This window comes from Labrus mixtus, chromosome 24 (genome assembly GCF_963584025.1).
Source record: "Labrus mixtus chromosome 24, fLabMix1.1, whole genome shotgun sequence".
NCBI classification, from domain to species: Eukaryota; Metazoa; Chordata; class Actinopteri; order Labriformes; family Labridae; genus Labrus; species Labrus mixtus.
This window is the reverse complement of record NC_083635.1, coordinates 10,004,335-10,025,566: the sequence shown is the minus strand read 5'-3', so window position 1 is coordinate 10,025,566 and position 21,232 is coordinate 10,004,335. Positions and strand designations below refer to the sequence as shown.

At 43.0% G+C, this 21,232-nt stretch overlaps 1 protein-coding gene across 1 annotated transcript; it reads left to right on the top strand.

Moving 5' to 3' along the window:
- Positions 1-1,514: 1,514 nt before the first annotated feature.
- On the top strand, positions 1,515-19,037 carry LOC132959819 (neuronal membrane glycoprotein M6-b-like). Its single transcript, XM_061033039.1, has 4 exons — positions 1,515-1,692; positions 17,830-18,016; positions 18,153-18,312; positions 18,756-19,037. The coding sequence occupies exons 1-4, from the start codon at positions 1,623-1,625 to the stop codon at positions 19,020-19,022; spliced, it is 684 nt and encodes a 227-aa protein (XP_060889022.1). The 5' UTR covers positions 1,515-1,622; the 3' UTR covers positions 19,023-19,037.
- Positions 19,038-21,232: the final 2,195 nt, after the last annotated feature.

The window sequence follows — 21,232 nt, the reverse complement described above, 5'->3', positions numbered from 1 at the left end:
TTAAATTAAAAATGACGAGTGATGAATTTTGCACGCACGGGCCATTTCCATGAGAGGAAACTAAGAATTCAATTGAAAAATCTCTCCCTGAATCTCGCTCGGATTCTCACTTTTCTCTTGCACTCCTCTTCCTCTCCTTCCATCCTTCCCTCCCTCCCTCACTTTCAACTCACCAGATGGAGAGGGGGCGGTGAATGTGTGGTTTGCTGTGTGTGTGTGTGTGTGTGTGTGTGTGTGTGTGTGTGTTCATGCATGCATGGGTACCCATGAGTTTGCATATTTACATCTCCTGCACATTTTGTCCTTATATCCTCCTCTGCTCCACTGAGACAAAAGATGAAATAAAAACGTTGGTTTTATTCTCAAATCAAGGGACATGGCACATCATCAAAAATGTTTAAATAACAATGGCCACTTGAAGGACAATCATGCATCACCAAGAGAGATATTTAAGAAGAATTTTAAACCACGTGCATAATCTTTCCCTCACTTCAGAGGGGTTAAAGGTTAATAATGCATGATGTGGTATAATTGGGGGTCTTATCCCCAACTGCAAATAGACCCAATGTGATGGCTCCTTTGCATCTTGAGCCTTTTCAAAGATTATCATGTAACACCGTGGATATATTTAAAGATGTAGTATGCGTTTTAAACAGAATTTTCTTTAAAGTTTGGCACAATTTTGGGGGCTAATAATCCCCATGTAATAAAAGTGACAGTATCTCTGCAGCATGAGAATCTGCAAGACAACCGAGTCTCATTAGGAGTATAATGTTGCATCATGAGCCTCTCTTTCTCTGTGTGAAGTTGGAGCACCATGACTTCACTTTGGGGGGGGGGGGTTAAAGGTGTCTGTTAGATGGAGAAATGTGGGGCTTTATCCAAACAGGCAAAATAAATCAAGACAGACAGGGTCTAGGCTTTTTGATGCCTCATAGAAATAAAACCATTAGTCACCAGAACTGATATTTTAGAGTTTTTTAAACTATAAGCATAATTTTGTCAACTTTAAGAGTGTTTCAGGGGGCAAAATACTCCATGTTGCATAATATGAGCGCTACATGTTCAAATAAATCCAATATATGGATTGCATTTTGTAACCATGGCAGACCAGAATGAATAACCAGGAAAGTATTTCTGAAGTAAAACTCATTTAATCTTCTTTCATGGCTGTTAACATGCTTTATCCAGCATCACTCAGGGGGCTAATCTGTCTGTGCAAATGAACCCAATCCAACAGAACCTTTCCATCTCGAGACTCTGGAGATGTTCTAGAGGTATTTTAAACTATAAACATCATTCCCTCCTCTGCCGGGAAGGATCTGGGGGGCAGAATACGTTATCTGGCATCATTTGGGGGCTAATCCGAGTGCGCGGAGTAAATCCAATCTGACAGCGCCTTTGCATCTTGAAACTGGATTGTTATTTTACATAAAGAGACAGTGCTAAGCTTTAACAGGAGGAAAGAGAGAGAGGAGGGGGAGGGAGGGTGTGTACGAGAGAGAGAGAGAGCGAGAGACAGACAGAGAGAGAGAGAGCATCAAGGCACCATCAGAGCAGGCTCCACCATCCACAGACTGTGAGGTACAAGTGCCACAAGGAGACTATATTCCGCGATAATAATGGATGGGACAAAGCCGGCCATGGAGTCCAACGCAGAGGAGACTCAGGACGAGGGGCAGGAGAGCAAAGGTACGCACGAGCAGTAGCTGACATTTGCGCGTTTTTTGTGTTTTCTTTGGAGACGTTCCGCGTTGGGTTGAGCGGGTTAACCTACTTGCAATGGCTTCTCGGTTGTGCGCGACACAATAGCGTTGATTTTTTTTTTCTTCTTCTTCTTCTTTGCCTCTCACCTTTATAAACGTAAAACTAAAGAAGATTCGCCCCGCTGCTCCAGATGGTCGAGATTATTCCCACCATCACTGGCGTCATTTGTTTTCTGTGTGATTTTGCGCCTTCAAAGGGGATTTGAAGCCCGATGGGGGAGAATCAGAGGGTGGGCGGGTGGATGAATCTCGTTTTACGGTGCGCACATTAATGCCAATTTGCTTTTGCATTGCTGCACCACCATGAGCTTATTTTCTGCCTTAATGAGCGGCTGATGGAGAGGCGCAGCGCGGTGCATTGTTTCAGGTGTGCAGCAGCCGCAGCCCTGCTTCGATTGTTATCGGCGAACTCCCCCCCCACCACCACCACCTCCACCACCACCACCACCACCTCCCTCAACACAGGCTCGGTGTCTGATCTGACAGGAGCGTCATTAGTCGACGCTTCTGCAACATATGAAGCCTGTGTGTTTGGTGTGCGCGGCAGGAGGATGCAAAAAGGACCGATCGGCGGTGCACTCGGCGCAAAATGAAAGCCTGGGTCCATCAGTTAGAACCCTGCCGCTCAGACATGTTAATGGAGCCACTGCATGCTGCCCACGTTCAATTCATGCTTCATAAACAATCACTTAAGTCACATCATAACGTCATCGTCATTTTGAGGTCACACAAATGCTTTTACTAAAATTTCAGTTTTTTGCAATTAATATAAAAACTGTTTACTGTGCACGCCAAATTCGACCCTGAAAATGAGAGAATTGTATCCAGTCAAACTGTTGCTGTGTCTCTAGTGAATGTGTGCAGGGATGGTGGATGGCGCAGGTGTGTCCGTGTGCACTGGAGAACTCATTGCCCCTACAGAGAGGGTGACTGATGTGTTTGTCATTGTGGATTGGTAGTATAGTCACAGCTTTCACTTTGGGGTGTTTAAAGTGAAGCAGCTCTGACAACATGATACATGATGTAGAATAAGAGTGTAATAATGAAGTACATTTTTTTTTTTAAATGTACAAATGAGTGCAGAGTAAGCAGCAGTGGTGGTGCAGCTCATCTGCCTGTTTGCTCTGTTGGCTGTTAGAGAGCAGAGAGGGGCTTTACACACAGCTACCTTACAGCATCACTCATTGTTTTCCTGACTTCTTGTCCGCCATCAGCTGCACTTTTATGCGTGCATACCTGTTACAGTGTAAGGTTTGTGTTTGAAAGGCTCCCTATTGAAAAAGGGGTTTGCTGCTGCAGATTCAAATTTTCAGATTTCTCAGCAGCAGTTTCAAAAGTTGCAGAGTTGAAGTGAGTATTTAGGAACAAATATTCTGATTTTTTTTGCTTTAGCTTTATAAAAAAAAAAAAAACCCTCCTCCAATATAATTGTGTGTTCCTGCATAACCTTTTGGCCCCTGCCACAGTAATATCACAATCTGTGTGTGACGTACGGTGCAGGCAGAAGAGTGGGGTGTCCCTCAGCAGCGATGTTTTAAAAAGACATTACATCATCCTCTCCTGAGGCGTGCTGCTACACACAGGCTGCCGTCCAATGAGAGGCTTTATTGTGCGTCTTCAATTTACAGAGCGGGTAAGTGAGTTTAAAGACCCAGAGGATAAATGAGCAGGAGGGTGGCCATACTTATACTTAACAGTTAACCCTCTGTATTCCTCAATCATGTTTTATGTTGAAGCAGCAGAACTATAGCAGTGCTCCAGGTGTGATGTTATGCAATTGAACCGCCCACACCAGAGGACGGAAATAGACTAGATTGGAGGATGGCCTATTTGTTGGTGTAATCATTTGTGTGTGCCTTTGACATCTGGAATTTGACCATCAGCTTATAGCATCCGTTAAGAAGCTGAAGATTTACAGTGGGGGCAAGAAGGCAGGAGCTGTCATGTAAGGAGCTTGTGTTTGTGTTTGCCAGCGCTGCCTCTTCTGCTTCACTACAACTCGTTTCCGGTTTAGCATTAAGACGCAAGAAGTTTTGGAATGGACAAATCAAAACAATAACTGCCTGATGACGTGACTATTCATACACATGATGTTCGATTTCCTGCAAACGTAGTATCATCAAACAAATCTGTATCCTTGATCCTGATTGTTCAAACCCCAATCAAGTAAGATGCATCCGGTTCTACTGTGGCTAATTCAAAACCAGAAATGTATGCTACAGATGCTTATCAATAATGTCTTAAAGGTCCCCATATGTCGGGCATAATTAGCAAATCCCATCTCCAAATCAGCGTATGAGTGGGACAACAAGCTAAAAGAAACATTGCATCATAACATGTGCTTCATTTAAAAATTATCCCAATGAAAAATATTAAAAATGCATTTTTTTTTGCTTATCAGTATCTGTCTTAACCAAGTTTATATCCTTATTGTCTTGGGTGTTTTAGTAAAAAGACTTATTTCTATTCTGGCTGTTTTTGAGGTTTAAATCTAAAATATCATGCTGTGTCAGCCTCAAATGTCCTGTCACGATTGGTCAAACTGACATTTTCTACCTAACAGGAAGTGTTGAACTTTGTATTTAGATTTTTTTAAGTTAGTTGTCTTGCTGAGAGTTAAACAAGAAGATAGACTCCTCACTCATACATATTTGTTCAAATTTAGAATGAGATGGTTAGCTTAGCTTAGCATAAAGACGAGAAACAAAGCTTGCTAGCCCTTAATATCTTGTTTGGTTGAGACACGATGAGAAGCAAGAAATAATATTAAAAAAAAGCTATCGTAAAAAAGTCAGTTTTAGATACACATGAATGATTTTGCTGGAGTAAATAGCCTAGCTTTGCATAAAGACTAGAAACTGGGAAGTTATCTCATATCTTGTTTTTCAAGTCTAAAAGAAATAAGTCTGAATATAGTAACTATAAGTAAAACAGAACAGAGCCCCTTTTTGTTAAAACAGTATCTTAACATGAGTTCTGGATGTAAGGGGCTACATCTAATTAGCATATTAAATTGTACCTGACTCAGACACCTTGAAAGCACGATCCATGGTCTAGAAATGATTATCATAAAAGATACAGGAACAGAGCCCCTTAGAGCCACATGTGTGACTTTATCTTTACATCCTGCTTTAACACCAGATGCTATACGTTCATAGTTCTGCTGCACAGAGCACGCTGATTAGATGTGACTTCATTAGCTCCGTAATTATGCTAAATTGCCCGTGTTCTTGATTGCACCACAGTTGTGTCTCTTTGCGGCGTCTCTGCATGACATGGAGCGGAGAGTAATTACAAACTGGAAAAATGAACACAGATCAGAGGCATGGATTATAATCCTGTTGGTGGTATTTGTGAGTATATGGATTGATCTTTTTGCTTGATTGTGTCCTATAATCTGTAATCTGTATATCAGCAGAGGTGCAGCATGACATCAGCAATGCTCTTTGAGGTGCAATTACATTTGATTTCATAAGTGAGAGACGGTTTGATTATGGAGGAAGCACCTCCCACATGACGTTTTTATTTTTTTTTTACCTTTAAAGCGGCTCTGAGTTCATCTCAAGTCACCGTCACTGCGTCTGTCTGTCCTCCCCTTTGTTGTGAATGATTGGTCTGTTCACACACACCTTCCATCTTGCATCTATACGTGTGTGTGTGTGTGTGTGTGTGTGTGTGTGTGTGTCGCTCTTACATAACGCTGGCTCGCCTGCCTTTGGTAATAATGTTCAGATCTGAACCGTAGGAGATTACATCATCGTCTGGAGGGGTGCAGGTTTTGTCAAATTTTCTGCATGGCAGGGCAGAGCTCGCTGCAGCGTCTGAAGCACAAAGGAAGCCACTCTTAATCAGGCTTTCAAGTTTTTTTTCCAAGTTAAATCTGTGAAGTTTGACCCGAGCTGAAGAGGACGTTCAAAATGTTTTGCTCGAGAGGTTATACAAGATGACAGATTTACAGGAGCTGACGCTGGAAATCAAGTAAAGGTGACTAATGTTTGTGAAACACACTTATCCGCTCTCCTGCCACGAATAGAAAGAGACAATTGGGAACAGTTGCTAGGCAACCAGCTGCGACAAGAAGTTACTTACTGAAATATGGATCAAATAAAGGGATGGATGGATTAAATCAGACAAGATAACACCTGTTAAATAATACATTTTACAGGAGCTAGACTTTGTTGTTTCCCTTCAAACAGAGCCGGGCTGTTTCCCTCAATTTCCAGTGTTTGTGCTAAGCTAAGCTAACCCACGGCTCACCTTTAGCTTCAAATGTCACCTACAACCATGACACTGGTCTTTTTCCATTTTTTTTGAGTTCATACTATCTTATACAGTACACCCATTGTTCAAGTTTTTAAGCAATAATCTGTCTATAATAATCTACGACTGTATATGTTTCCAGTTTCTGTCTCGTGCTTAATAAAATAATGGGCTGTGTTACCACTTTAAGCTAATGAGTGGTGACGATTTTACGTAGGAATAGGAACAAGGGTGGCCTCCTGAATTTGCCCAAGCCAGGAGGGTACATATTTTATCGTACAACAGAGGCCACTTGGGGAGAAAAGCTTGGGAAAAAGGTTGAGGCCTCAAATCTAAAGGCCAAAAACCTGTTTGATGACCGAGGCGCTGGACTCCTCTCCTGCTGGCGCTGACATTTAGTCCGTGTTTCTCATAAATATTGGACGCGTTCCCTCTTCTTCTTTCTTGACCTTACAGTAGATCAAGCGCGACTTATTTGATGTTGCACAACACAACTCAATTCTTCATGGATCATTGTTGCTGTTGTGAAAGCAAACATGAATATCAGAGGTGACTTGTGTCCCTTTTTTGTGAATATAAACGTACGTCCCGTGTTCAGTGTTGTTATGCCTTGTAATCCACTTTGCAGGTCATTACTAATGCCACAAACACACACACAAACACACACACACACAAATCTTAAGAAGCTTCTTCTCCACACTCCTTAAACAGGAAAATACCTATTTTATTCAGCCCATGAATAAAGGCTGAAAATGTCTATAATTCACGAGTTAGTCTGTTCATATTTATTGAATGTAGCTTTGCTAACTGCAAAATTACCCAATTTACTACATTCCTCCATTACTCTAGTTAAAGTGCAACAAAAAAACAGGTTTTGTTGATCCTGATAAGCACAGAAAGTTAAACTAGTCAAAATAAAAGCAGATATATTAATACTAAAATTATGATTTTTTAAAAGTTTTTAATCGCATGTTTAAATTCAATTATTTTGCACTTCAAAATAGATTTTGTGATGCTTTTATTTTGAATTTTTGTTCTGTCTTATGCTAAGGTTACTTTAGTTCCTGTTTGAATACGAACCTGCTTTTATTTTGAAATGAAGTAAGCAACTTCCGGTGAGAGCAGCAGGGTCGTTCTTTTCCATGTATGGAGGCGCGTCAGTGAAATTGTGAGAGATGGGTTAATGCTGAAATATTCAATTAACACATCAAATATATCAGGTGGTAATCCAGGATCCTTACATTTTACTACTAGAAAATCTGACCATGATAGTAGCTGATTTTAAGCACAGAGAGCTGTCAGTGTTCAGCTGCTCTCCTCTCACACACACCCACATACACTCCAAAATGTGTAGACCTACTACAGCTGTCTCCTGCTTGACTCAGTTACATATAACCATCTCTCTCTGGGGCTGAAACTCTGCAACTTCACGTCTTTATATCAAGCCACAAAGCCCCCTGAACAATAGATTTAGAAAGTCTTTTTATGTCCACGCTTCAACATCATTTAAGAACACATTTCAAGTCTCAAAAAAAAACGTTTTTTCTGTTTAGCACGGTGAGGCTTCAACTCCAGGTTAAAACTGATGAACTTTATCGCCCTTCAGTTTGAGATTTCACTCCAGGATATCAAACAACCAAAACTAAACACCACTTCATTTTCATGCTTTGACTTCATTTACATTCCTTTTCCGAAAAAACAACTTGGCATCGTCAAATCCGCTTCAGCAGATCAACAACTTTTTAATCAGACTCCATGCACATTAACCTCAACACTGCATCTTTGAAGGCCCTTTTGTCTTTACTGAGTCTCCTTCTTAGCTCCATTTCACACACACACACACGATCCCGCACACACACACAAACACACACACACACACACACACCCTCTCGCCCTGGAGGTGTGTGAGGTTGTGGGAGCATGTGAAAGCCGTCGCACAGGGAGAGAGGCTCATGTGTTCCTCATTTGAAGCCATTTGCCCAAAGCATGCTGTCAGCCTCCATCTGGATATGTGTGTGTGTGTGTGTGTGTGTGTGTGTGTGTGTGTGTGTGTGTGTGTGTGTGTCGGGGTCAGTGTGTGCGCTTGTCTTTGTTTACGTGTCAATGACCAGGAGTGGTTCAGGGGGAATGTCTGTGTCGGTGCTTTCGCCGTGCACTGTGGGAGAAGAAGCTCTATTTCTGCACACATGTGGGCGAGAATGTGTGGTGCGCCGTTGTGTTCCTGTTCGGGCCCCCTCGGTCCCCACACTGCGGTCGCATTTATATTTAAACACGCCGTTTCCGCTCGCGTCTTCATAAAAACTGTTTCATGTGGAAGCGGCTTGTTGCCGTTTGTTTTCTGCAGATAGTTTGCCAACAGAAAAAACACCAAATCCAACGCTCGCTAAGATCGACTCACATTAGCCACCGTAGCTTAAGTTAGCTCATTTAAACATTAGCATTCATTTCAAACGCATCAACTCCATGTAGCGATTGCTAACATTAGCCTCCATATATGTAGCTCGCTAACATGCAGGCTGTTGCAGCAAAGAAGGGGAAGTTGTTTATTTGCTTCTTTTCAAAAGAACAAAGACTTCATTCACTTGTCGAGAAGAATGCTAATATATTAACTGGTAGATTACAAAAGCTACCAAATAACTCGCTGCATCACCGCCCGCCAATCTATGTTTGAACCCCGTGTCTGCGGTGGGGATATGAATAGCATGCAAGTGGCAGGTTGGCGCAGCAGGCCTTGTTCCTGAGTGATGCCAACCTCCTCTGGCCTTCCTCCATCACCCGCTGATGCCCAATCTGCTCCTCTCATCTATAGCCCATAAAAGAGCCTGACGCCGATTAGCACTCGTCATCGTTAGCCACGGCTGACATCGATAAATGACTGGGCCTCTGTCATGTGTGGGTCAGTGTGTGTCTCAGCTGTAGGCCGGGGTTTGATTGGTCCTGTTTTAAGAACTAATCACCTAAACATTTGCTGAACTATCAGCAGCCTATATTCTTCTTCACGCAGAGTGTATCTGTTTTACAGTAAATGAGAGTCTCTGCAGTTACTCATATTGCAAGAACACGCTCAGATGGGCTCGCCAACCTCGCACACACACTCACAAATCGTGTTCATCGAGCCCCTGAGGCTGAAGGAAAGTGAATCTCCATAATCACATCAAGGGGGGGGGGGGGCAAAGGGGCCAGGGGAGGGCCACCGACTTCTTTGACATCTCAGGGAAAGTGACGTTAGCCAAGTTGGTTGCGTAACCGACCGCTGAGCCGTTTAGTTCGATGGCACGGCGCTTCTGGCCAGAAGGGCCGTTTTATATTTGCGGTGGAACAGAACTCCAAACTAATGGCTTTTCCTCCGCTCTGCTGAGCCAGCGGACGGCAGCTCAGGACAGGTGATTCAGCCCCTGACAAGAACAAGATGACGACAGACAGAAGATCTCTGTTTGGAGAGCGCTCACTCTGTAGGCGGTCAGTGGACCAAATGTCAACTCTGTTCATGTCACTGCACACTGTGCCGGGAGAGTTTTAAACACACCCCGTTAAAGTTCAGCTGTGGATTCTGCTCATACCTCACTGTCTTAAAGGAACAAAATGCAGATTTCTTGCAACATGAAAATTAGCTCAAAATCAAAAAATTGTAGCTAAAAACGTTAGAAACAAAATCTCAAATTAGCTCACATATCCAATTCTGGCAGTATCTCAAGTATCCTGCCGACATATGCCACCATATCTCACATTAGCTGACTTTATTCACCACTGATAAACTTTGCTAGTCTTTATCTCTCCAACATATCTTAAGTTTAAAGCTCCTGTGTGAAACTTTCGGTTTGTGATGATTTGCTTTTAAAAGGTCATTTAAAGGCTTCTGTATCAATTTTGAGTCGGTTTCATAACCAGCTAAAAACTCCTCACAGGAGCTTTAACTTTATAAGCGCCCTTATCTAAAGCTTTGATTCCCATCTTATAATTCTTCACAGCTTCGTCCTCATCAAATACGTTGTGTCGTAATGTTTGAATCTCGTTTTGTTCAGATATTTCTCATCTTGCCTCAAATCACAGAATCAAACAATAAAACTAACATGTAATACAGGTGAGAAACCGACAACATCTGTGGTCAAACCAATGAGATTATCATTTACAAAGAAAAAACTTAACTTTCCCTCAAGTCAAGACAGAAGACAGAAGTCCAAATTTCTGTAAACGCTCTTCTTCAAACTTTTAGTGAATCCATGAGCAAGGCAGCGTAAGACTTTAAAGGCTCAATTCAGACAACAAATGAACAACTCACCTAAAGAACAGAGCCATTCAGCTGTCTAACAGTTGGTTAGCTCATTTACAGCTCAATGTGAAGTTACTTTTTATCGGTGTGATGCTATTCAAACGACTTCTTGAGTATCCAAATAAAGATTGTCTGTGATCTTTGTTTTTGGCGTGCACGGTGTAGACGTGACATGGTGGATCACATGCAAACAAGCCGATTGTAATTTAAACCAGATGAACAGTTTGTGTGTTTTCGCCGCATCTGTGAGCATCCTCCTCGTGTTTGCACCATCTGCGTATGCGTTTCTGTTATGTGTCTTTTTTTCTTTTTTTTTTGTGCACATTCATCATGGTCGAGTGTGTTTTGGTGTGCATCTTGGGAGTCGAGTCTCTAACCTCAGCTGTCAGAGTTTAGCCCAGATTGGCCCCAGAAAGAGAGAGATGGCGAGATGGAGGGATGGAGGGAAACATCATCCAGCAGATGAGCGAGGATCAAAGTATTGATCATCCAGTAGTGGGCCAAAACAGGATTTGAGCATCACACAGTCCAGCGTGCTCAATTACGCCTGGCCAGATGCTGACCTTGTGACATTCATGAAGCTGAAAAACCAGCCAAGATTAGGGTCAGTTATGAGTGGTGGTGGGGGGTGGGGGGGGGGAGAAAAAGAGGTTTCCAGTTTGGACTCGTGATGGCCAATGGCGTCATCCTCTTACCTGGCTCAAAGCATATTGTGTCCTCTTGATCAACGCCACAAACAAGCCGATTACTGAATACTGAAAACATTCGCTTATCAGATAAGACGAGGAAGAGGAGGTATTAGAGAGATTTTGTATTTTTTTTTCCCTCACAGGAAATGAAACAAAAAGCATACCGACATCTGTGCTTGTGCCAACAATCGGCGATATCTTTAAAAGGATCACTCTAGTTTATTGTAACGGGGGGGGGGGGGGGGGGTTCATTTTGACGACATCACTAAAGCCAGGCGGTGTCATTTCAGGCAGACTGACCAGAATTTACTCATTTTTTAAGAGGGGTCAGATTCCAGCCCGATTGCGCTTGCTGATCACTGCCTGATCTGCTGCTTCAGACTCAACTCAGACAATGTTTTCCTCAAGAAGTTCAGCCACTTTCCCACAGTTTTCTGCTCTTCCTTGTGTTTTGCTGGTTACACTGCTCGATACTGCCCCCCACAATCTTCTTCTGGTATCGCAGCGTTTGGTCTGTCATCTTCCACCTTGTACTATGAGAAACTGCATATGCAAATATACAACCAAGTAACTGAGAAAAGGAAATGTCCACTTAAATGAACAATTGATTGGTGCTAACATTTTGAGTCAGCTAACTCAAAATCTTCCCAGATTCAAACAATTACTTTTAATTGTGTTGCAAACAATGAGTGAAACTACAAACAACAGTCGTAAAAAAGAAAGAATAATGCCTTTAGGAAACACAGCTTGGTTCATGACGATGCGGTTTTCATGCTTTCATAAAAGCTCAGAGTTGCATTTCATCCTGCAACTCAAGTGGAAAGACGGAAATCTCCCAAGCTGAAGTTACGAGGTTACAAGTTTGTGTGTTGTTGAGGCTCAAGTCTGCTGCTAACAAACAGATGTGGCCTTTTTTCTTTTTTTTTTTTACTCGCTTCCTCTGTCTCTCATGTTCTCCCCTCCACTCTAGTGGGAATCTAACCATAACGCGTACAGTCACATAAGATTGTAAATGAACACAGAACATCTGAATTGGAACGCGGCCGCAGGCAGGGAGCAGACCGGCCGCTGAAATATTCACAAAGCTTTATTAACGGCGTTATTCCGGGGAGGTGCAGAGTTCGCGCGAGCAGTCGGCGATGATCACGCCGTGCCACTCAGCGATAGGGCTTATGGGAAATGATTACCTATCAGGACAGCTGATCTAACCTTTCTCTCACTGCAGAAACTTTGAAATGCAGCAGATACACTCAGGGAATATTTTGTCAAGACGACGCTATGAAAGCTGCGAAAGGAGAAAACAGAGATGTTGAGCTCTGTCTTAATGACCTTTTGATGATGTGTTTGTAAGGCAACGTGAACTTGAGGGATGTGGATGTGGTCGATTGAGGAAGCGAAGCATTACCACAGAGGAGGGGTGAGTGAGAGGTGACAACCAGGAGCACGCGATGCTTCGTTAAACTCAAACGTGCCAAAACAATTTGGAGCTTTTGGCTCGATTGTGTGGGAGGTGTGTGTGTTTTTTTTTTTTTAGAATATGTTAACGATTATGTTGTAAAGAAAACCTGTAAAAAAAAAAAAAAAAATGTTGCTGTGACTGCTTCTTTACTCGTCCTCATATTTCTTCTGCAACTCAAGCTACTGGCTTTTCATTTTTATATCAGATCTGTGTCTGTGGTTGCCATGGTTACAACAGATGCTGGTTGACAGAAAGCGTCCCTAACGAACGGCTCTTTGTTTGGTCTTTAATTGTGATCTCACTTACGTCTAAAGCCACCAGTTAACACGGTCACTCTTTAAGCCGTAACACCGGTGAATGTTAACAAAGTTACATTTTTTAATAACCTCGCCCCCCCCCCCCCCCCCTGCGTTTCAATCCTTTGCATGTTAATTCTGTAAGTGCTTGAAGAAGATTGAACAGACAGAGAATCATCCCTCTCCTCCATATTTCTTTCTTTGATGTAAAACAATACATCATCTGTTTGACCCACTTCCTTAAAATTTGGGGGGGGGAAGTTAGTTGTGGTTTCTTTTCACCTCCTTCCACCCACTTGTCCTGTCCTCACCTTTTCACAAACTGCGCCGACTGTTTTTCGCCGTTTAGCACCCGTCTCCGGGCTTGGATTGAGGGTTAAATCCACTCGCCATCAGTGCATGTGTGAGTACGTGCGAAACGACTACGCTACCGCTGAACTGGGTCGTGGGTAACGCGTTGCTATGGCAACTGCCGTTCGCCGGCCCTGAGGCCTATAGCTGCTTTTTTTTCGCTTACACTTTCCATCTCTCTTCTTCTTCCTTGTAGTCTGCCTCTTTCTTCTTCTCCTCCTCCGTTCTTCTTCCTCTTGGCTTTGTTCCACTCCATCCCTCTCTCTGGCCTTCATTTTTTTTCCATTCACCGCTTCTTCCTCCTGCTCTCGAATCCACACCTTCCTTTCCCCCCAGTCTCTTAATTTCCCTCCCTTTTGTCTTTGTGTTGAAAAAAACACAATAAAAGATTATCATGTTTTCACTTAACCGTCACCCTCTGCCACAAATTGAAATTCTAATTTAAGCAGTGGGACATTTTCTAGTTCTTGGAAGCGCTTTTGGAAGGAGAACAAGCTCAAGCAGCGGGGGGATTTAATCCTAATTGCAGCTCTTGTCCATCAAATTATTTGCTTTTCTTGTCGCTTGAGAAAATTAAACAAGTTCCCAAATCTTTTGTTCTGTCGTGTTTGGCCGGTCTGGCTCAAGCGCTTTCTTCCTGCAACAGCCGGGGGAATCGTTCCCACCACCTGATGCACGGTCCTCCGCCTGGAGATTGCAGAGATGATGTATGACGCAGCGTTGTAACGGGAGCGCAGCATATTGTCTCGGCGATTAACTCCAGCTGGCTCACTGTAAGTACAGCGCGGGCATGCAGTCGTATTTCAACAGAGCGAGCAGAGGAGAGGAGGTATGAAGGCCTCGCTGTGTATCACCTAAATTCTACTCTAATGAATAGTCCATTGATTTCCATTAGGGCCGGCTGGAGCTGACCACTCCGGCCTGTCCGCTTCCCATTAGCGGGCTTTAAAACCGAGGCTGACAAACAGTCGTAGCCACAGGCGGAGCAGATAATGGGCCCGCTCGGCGTTTAAAACAGACCTGTGAAGTCAGCCATGAAGCAACACAGATAGAGTTAAGAGCTGGAATATTTAAAGCCCGTGCACTTTGGGGATACATCTTAAAAGCGAGCTTGAAGAAGCCAAATGTGGCTTCTTTAATCACCTTCAAAAGAGGTGAAGCAGAAGTTTATGACTATCAAGATGAAGCAGCCTGGAAACTCATGATCCGGGTTTTTAAAAAAGCTGGATTTGTAACGTCACTCAGCAGGCTTCATAACCTCCTCTTGGCAGATTTACAGACTGAATTACCTGTTTAGATTGAGCCTTGTGTCAGGATGCAGTGTCAGAGCAGAGCAGCTCATAAACAGCCTCCTGGTGCTCATTGTATCGACCATCGAGTCCAATGCAAACCCGCCCCCCCCGCCGCCCCGCCCCGCCGCCCTTAGGGGCCTGGCATGTTTCTCAGCTCAGGATTCTGGAGCCATCCAGCCTTATCAGCTGCACCTCTCCATCAGCCCGCTCCCTTCATTAACATTAATAGGATTTGGATCTATTATGCAACGAGCCTCCGCGAGGTTACGCAACTCAGAGTCTTTCAGCAGCAGCAGCAGCAGCAGCAGCAGCACACTTTGGAAGCGGAGCATCTTAGATTAACATCGTTTTTTGTTTTTTTTTATTCACCCTGACACGGGAGAGGAGAGTGTTCGCACATGACCCCCGCGCGCTGAACGGGTCAACACGAGGCAGAACACAACAGATCTTAGAAAGGCTTCGTGACCCAATGCTGTTGGAGGTGTTTGTTCCCACACAGAAGCTAAACATTTTGATTTCAGACGACACTTCAGTTAAGTACTTCAAAACTGTCTGAGCTCATTTTCTGAGTGTTTTATTAACTTCAGACTTCTCAGTGAATCTGAAATTAAAAGTTTGTTTAACTGTCTGGAAAATAAAGTCACTGTAAGTAACACCTCAGTGAGGCTGTGGCCTACTTACAGGAGGGTGTCTGTGTTCCCTCAGTATTACTGCAGCTATGAATACAAGGTCACATGTCCAAAATACAGAATACAACAGGGGAGCATGGGGCAATGCAACAACACGTTATGTGCATCATAGAAGGGCTGATGCTGAGGGCTTCATTTTGATTGGGGGAATTTCACAGAATAAGGAAACAGAAGGGATGACCCCCTGCTTGTGTAAATTGCCACACAACACAATGATGATAAGAATTATAACTAACTCCAACTACAGAGAACCAGCCAAACCCACTCTTCATCAAACTGAAAACACTGAAACTTAACGACTCGGTCGACTTTAAAACCACTCAAATCATGTACAAAGTTAAAAATGATCAGATACCGAACAGTATCCAGAAGTTTTTTCAGCAGAGGGACAGTAAACACAATCAGTAAGGACCGACATGAAACTACACTGTATTACAACGAAGGGTGTTGATTTATGGAACAGCTGCAGTGATGAAATGAAAACATGTAAAACATTAAGACAGTTTAAACACATTTTCAAGAATAACATATTTAACAAATATAAAATTGAGTTGTAAGGTCTGTCCTGTCTACCAATGAATGTGTGTAATACATTATATCTGTTGCTTTTGTTACTTCGTTATCTGTATTAATCGACTTTATTTTTCAAAGCTTAGTCTTGGATTAATTTATTAAGCTAAAAAGATAAAAGAGGTAAGGACTGGATAAGTTATTTAACTTCATCCTTACAGCCTTTTCCAACATGGACTGGTGAAGGAACAATAATGGAGCCACTACAGAAAGTCTGCTTTGATTGCTGTTTGCTTTCTTTGTGATGTATATTTTATTTTATTTTTAAAAACATGTTCGAAATAAAAAAAAAGAAATGAAAATGTTATGTAGCTGCAATGTTGATGATGATTTCCTAATTGGGACGAAGCAGTTAAAGCTAACGGTCGTTTTCGGTCATGCAATAAAGGGAACGGTCAAAGTGCAAGTTAATGGACGACAAAAGGCGTAACAATTCAGAACATAAATGTGTGAGGTAATCCCACATTACTTTTAAAAACATTAAATTATCATCATTGATATCAATCCATTTACTATCATTCAAGATGTTTTCCTCTGGACCAAAGTGTCGAGCTGACTGACATCTACCAGCAGTAATAATAGTGATTATTCTTCTACGACCCAGCTGGCTGAAATCAATCTACTCTTTTAAACTCGTCAATAACAACCGGCCGTGATCTTGAAACGCTGCCCGGCCTTTAGGACCAGAGGGCGCAGCTTTTAGGACTACAGCTTCCACATTATGCTCCACAGTCAGTCATGCAGACAAGGCTTTTACAAATACTCGTGTAGATTCAACAAACTCTTGCACATGGGGGGGGAGGATGCTCTAGAGTTCCCGATTGGAGCAGGTTGCCATGGAAACAGCAAAGTGGCACACAGAAGGCCGTTCATTTTTTCCCTTTTATTGCAGAGTTACTTCCTGCTTTATGCCGGAGGATCTATTTTTAACGGGTGTGTTATATAAGACGCGGCTCTTGTGCTCGACACAATGTGTTATTTTCCTCCTTTTTCATCCCTCTTTGTGTGCTCCTGACTGCGATGGGAGCAGAATGCGCCGCGCCGCGCTGTCCCATGTAGCTCGTGGCGCGCGCGCAGAGGGAAGCTTTCGCACGCAGCCGCTGTTAATGGAAAACAAACGTTCTCATTTCAAACCATAGTTCAGTCAAATCTGCTGAAGCGCAGGGGATCGTTTTAAAACCGTTATTCTGGTGTTGTGAAAAATGAGAACTATGAAAATGAATGCAAGGTGTGCAGGCCAACTTGTGCTAATTTGCATAAATTTTGAATTCCACTTAAATATCCCCAGGCAGTATTTTAAAAGGTATGACTCCAAACAAGTGCAAATTAAATGTCATTGCCTCGTGCCCGAGAAAATAGCTGGATTTGTTCATGAGTTATTCATACTGTTCTGGTCATGAAAAAGGAAAACTTCTCCAAACACAAAAGGGAGGAAGAGCTTTTTAGCATGTGGCACGGCTTACATGTAATATTCAGCAACTCCCAGCTGAGCTCAAAGCCGGCGCACGCTCACTGTGGAAGATGCTATGATTAACCGCTCGACACGCCTGACAGGGAGAAGTGCGGCTCTTTCTCTTGGAGACTCAGAGAGACAAGCGTGACACAAGCGACACACACACACGCACACACGCGCACACACACACACACACGCCTGAATCATCCCCAGCAGTAAGATCATGGACGCAGGTTCAGTGTGAGTAAGAACCGGGAACAACGGTGGACTGAAGGGCCGCCGAGTGTTGCAGCGAGTGTCGTCACCACAGAACATCCAGACGAGCATGCAAACTCCAACGCAGCTTTTAAGAAAAACATTTCCTGTGTGACCTAGATAGTTTGTTCTTTTATTCTTTTTTCCGCACGGTGACCTCAGGGCGGGACATTTCTAATTCCACTGGGGTCCTGGTTAGCAAGTCATATGAATGTTTTCTGCTTCTGGATTGAAACCTGAAGGGACATATAGCCCATGAGCTGGTGTAAGACATGAGCTAACATCAGCATTCAACCAGTTACTAAACACTTTCTCACTTGCATTGGCAAACCGGGTTATCACATGTTGTTTTAATTTGAATCATAACCCAAAATCATGAAAAATATCAAGCATGATGTCACTGCGTTTTTAGCCTTTGGGGTATGAGAGCGTGATTTTCTGTCACTGGATCAACAGGATCTCTCTGTCTCCCCCTACAGGATGCTTCGAGTGCTGCATCAAGTGTCTGGGCGGGGTGCCCTACGCCTCCCTGGTGGCCACCATCCTCTGCTTCTCAGGCGTGGCCCTGTTCTGCGGCTGCGGCCACGTGGCGCTGACCGGCACCCTGACCATGCTGGAGATCCACTTCTCCCGAATCACAACCGACCACGCCACCCTCGCCATGGTGTAAGTTCTCGATCGGTTACGTGAAACCGAACGGAAGCCGGGGCGCTCACACGCTTCACGTTGTTAAAAATGTCAGGACTGAAGATGTGTTTTATTTTGAAAATATTTATTCCCCCCCCCCCCCGTCTTTGTTCAGGATCCAGATCTTTCAGTACATCATCTACGGCATCGCCTCGTTCTTCTTCGTCTACGCCATCCTCCTGCTCGCCGAGGGCTTTTACACCACCAGCGCCATCAAGAAGGAGCTGCAGAGCGACTTCAAGACGACCGTGTGCGGACGCTGCATCACCGCCTTCGTACGTCCACAAACTATCACGCCCACTGACCCGGTTACACTCGGGAAAACCAAAGCATCAAAATGAGATTTAATCACTTTTCAGCGATATCAAAGCTGATTTTTACTGAAAATACCGAAGACAGAAAAGAGGCGCCAGAGCAAAGGCCATCGGGAAAAAGTGTTGGAGAGGCAAAATCTCACACCTCCACTTCACATGTTAGAGACTCACACGAACACAAAAAGATACACACCAACACTCGGCATCCTACTGGAGGCCTTGAGGGCAACACTGGCACAGTTTGTCCTTTCCAGCCTGATTACTCTAATTGCTGCAGATGTCCAGAAACATTAGCTTTAACACTTACTGTGTGTGTGTGTGTGTGTGTGTGTGTAAAAGAATAACCTCATTTCTCTGTTACATCACAACAATTAATACTAACATATCTCTTCCACTCACCTCAGTTCATGTTCCTGACCTACATCCTCTTTCTGGCCTTCCTCGCCATCTTCGGCTTCACGGCGATACCCGTCTTCCTCTTCTTCAACATGTGGAACACCTGCGCTGCCATGAGGTCTCCTGACTCCAACATCACCGCGCCTGACTCCATCTGTGTGGACGTGAGGCAGTATGGTAAGTTCACCCACCGCAACCCCACCAAAATGAATGTGATCGCCGTTTCCTCGACTTTGTCATGCAGTCCTTCATGTACCTTATTCGTCCATTTCTGAAACTCTGCTGCTGTATGACAGGATGAATCCCCCCCCCGCCACCACCACCACCTTGATAACGTTTATTCTTTTATTCCAAGCAGCCTCCTCCAGCTTTCAAGGCCACCCTGTCCTCTGTCATTTTGGTCCTGCTCTGTTCCTGCACACCTGATCTAATTAAAGGTGACACATTTTCATCAGAGTGTAATTGGATCAGGTGTGCAGGAGAAGAACTTGTAGGACAGGTGGGCTTTGAAAAACCGCATTTTGACAACCAAAAATATCCCTTTAATTAACAAGCTTACAAAACAGAACATTATTCAGGTATTTGCAATATGATTAATACTCAGTTTAGAGCTGTAGTCCTCTTGTGGGCTCGCTTAAATGTGACCGGATATCAAGTGTTTCATGTCTGTTTGCAGGTAAACTAAAAAGATAATCACACCATAAAGAGAATTTTTAGAAACAACCCAAACAGGGTAAATGTTAGGAGGTAAGAGCTGGACACACAACGCGATGATATCTCTTTTTAGCTCACCTGCCCAAAAAAAAAAAAAAGCAACCTGTTGTGTATCCCCGAGGTATTTGCTCTGCAGAGGAAGATTACTATGTCTTCACAGTTAAAGAGGACTTCCTCTGATCAAGGCAAGAAAAAAAGTGCCAGCGAGCCCCGTCAATAAACGCTTTTAGCTTTTCCACATGAAAGAACGTCTCTGCACTTCACGGATTGTTTTGACACATCTAGTCCAGGAATTACCTCCAGGATGAGAAAAATAAAGAGAGAAACCAAGCTTTTAGAAACACTATCATCCACCAGGAGCGTCGTGTATAAGCCATAACTCTCTTAGGTTAGATATCATTAACAACCACAGGAAGTGGGCGTGTCTTTTAAGTTAGGTTTAATATGCCACCATAAGGTCCAGGCTATATCTATTTAAAGTTAATTTACACTAATAAACAATTTCTTCTGCAACATCATTACAATGAACTACAAATATTTATTTATAAGATTAAAAAAACATTAGCAATCATAAGTCATGTATAATATTCATTGTACAGTCGTAAGCTTACTTTCCCATAAACACCTAATGCTTTTATTTTTGTAAAGCTAACCCATATTAGCTTCTATGTACGGTGGCTGGGAAGTGCCAAGCAAAATTACAAAGTGTTAAACACTTACCAAGGACAAAACAAATTTACAAGAGGCAGAATCCTGACAGAAAGGGAATGCACCGCGACAAAACAAAACAAAATTACCCCCTCACTCGATCACTCCCGGGTCACTTCCGACATTTGGTACGTTCCCATTTTGTCAAGATTCTGTCGTTTGTCAATTTGTTTGGGGATTGTAAAAGTGTTTCACATCTTGTAAATTTGTTTTATAAAATGTAAATGTGTTTTTTTTCCCTTGTGTTTTGGTTTTTGCAATTTTGTTTTCTAAAAATATAAAAAGGTTTTTCAAAATGTAAATTTGTCTCAAAAATTGTAATTTTGCTTTGCACTTATCAGCCACCGTATCTATAAGCTGGAAGCCATTTTCTTGTTTTCAGTCAAATTTGAATAAGCCACCATAAGCTACATTTCATATTTCTCTATTTGAACAAATGGTTTTGGTATTGAGCACATATTACTTACAGTTACACTACAGTATGATGCAAAAGTCCTTACTCTGCGGTCTGAACGTTGACACCAGCTCTGATTTGCTTTAAATGTCTTGAAGAGGTCAAACATACAAAGATGATTGAGAGCCTGATTGGACCTTTATAGAAATCTACCTTCCATCAGTATTACACTCTGACCCTCTCCTGTGATTGCGGATCTGGTTATCTGTTGGATGGTCTAATGTACAGTATGTGACCCACATTTGAAGGACAGCTGGCCCGCTCACAAAGTAGGATGAGGATCACATATGCTTCTTTGGCAGTCGTACTGTACTCCACTGTATGAAATATTAACCCCAATTACTGGCAGTCATCAGATTATTATCAGCAGATCAGGATCTGCAGTTGAGGAGTGGAAGGTTTTTGTAACTTTATTGTTTTGACAATTTGAAAGTAAGCCCATGCAATCCAGTGTTGAAGACTCTTTTCACAGTTAAGATTTAAATCCAAATAATGACCCCATATTTTTCCTGTAGGAGGGGCTCAAAGGCCCGCACAGCCACAGCCCCGTTTCCTTTAATCTTTATCCGAGCCTAATTCATAATGCCATCAATCACACAGTCTCGGGGG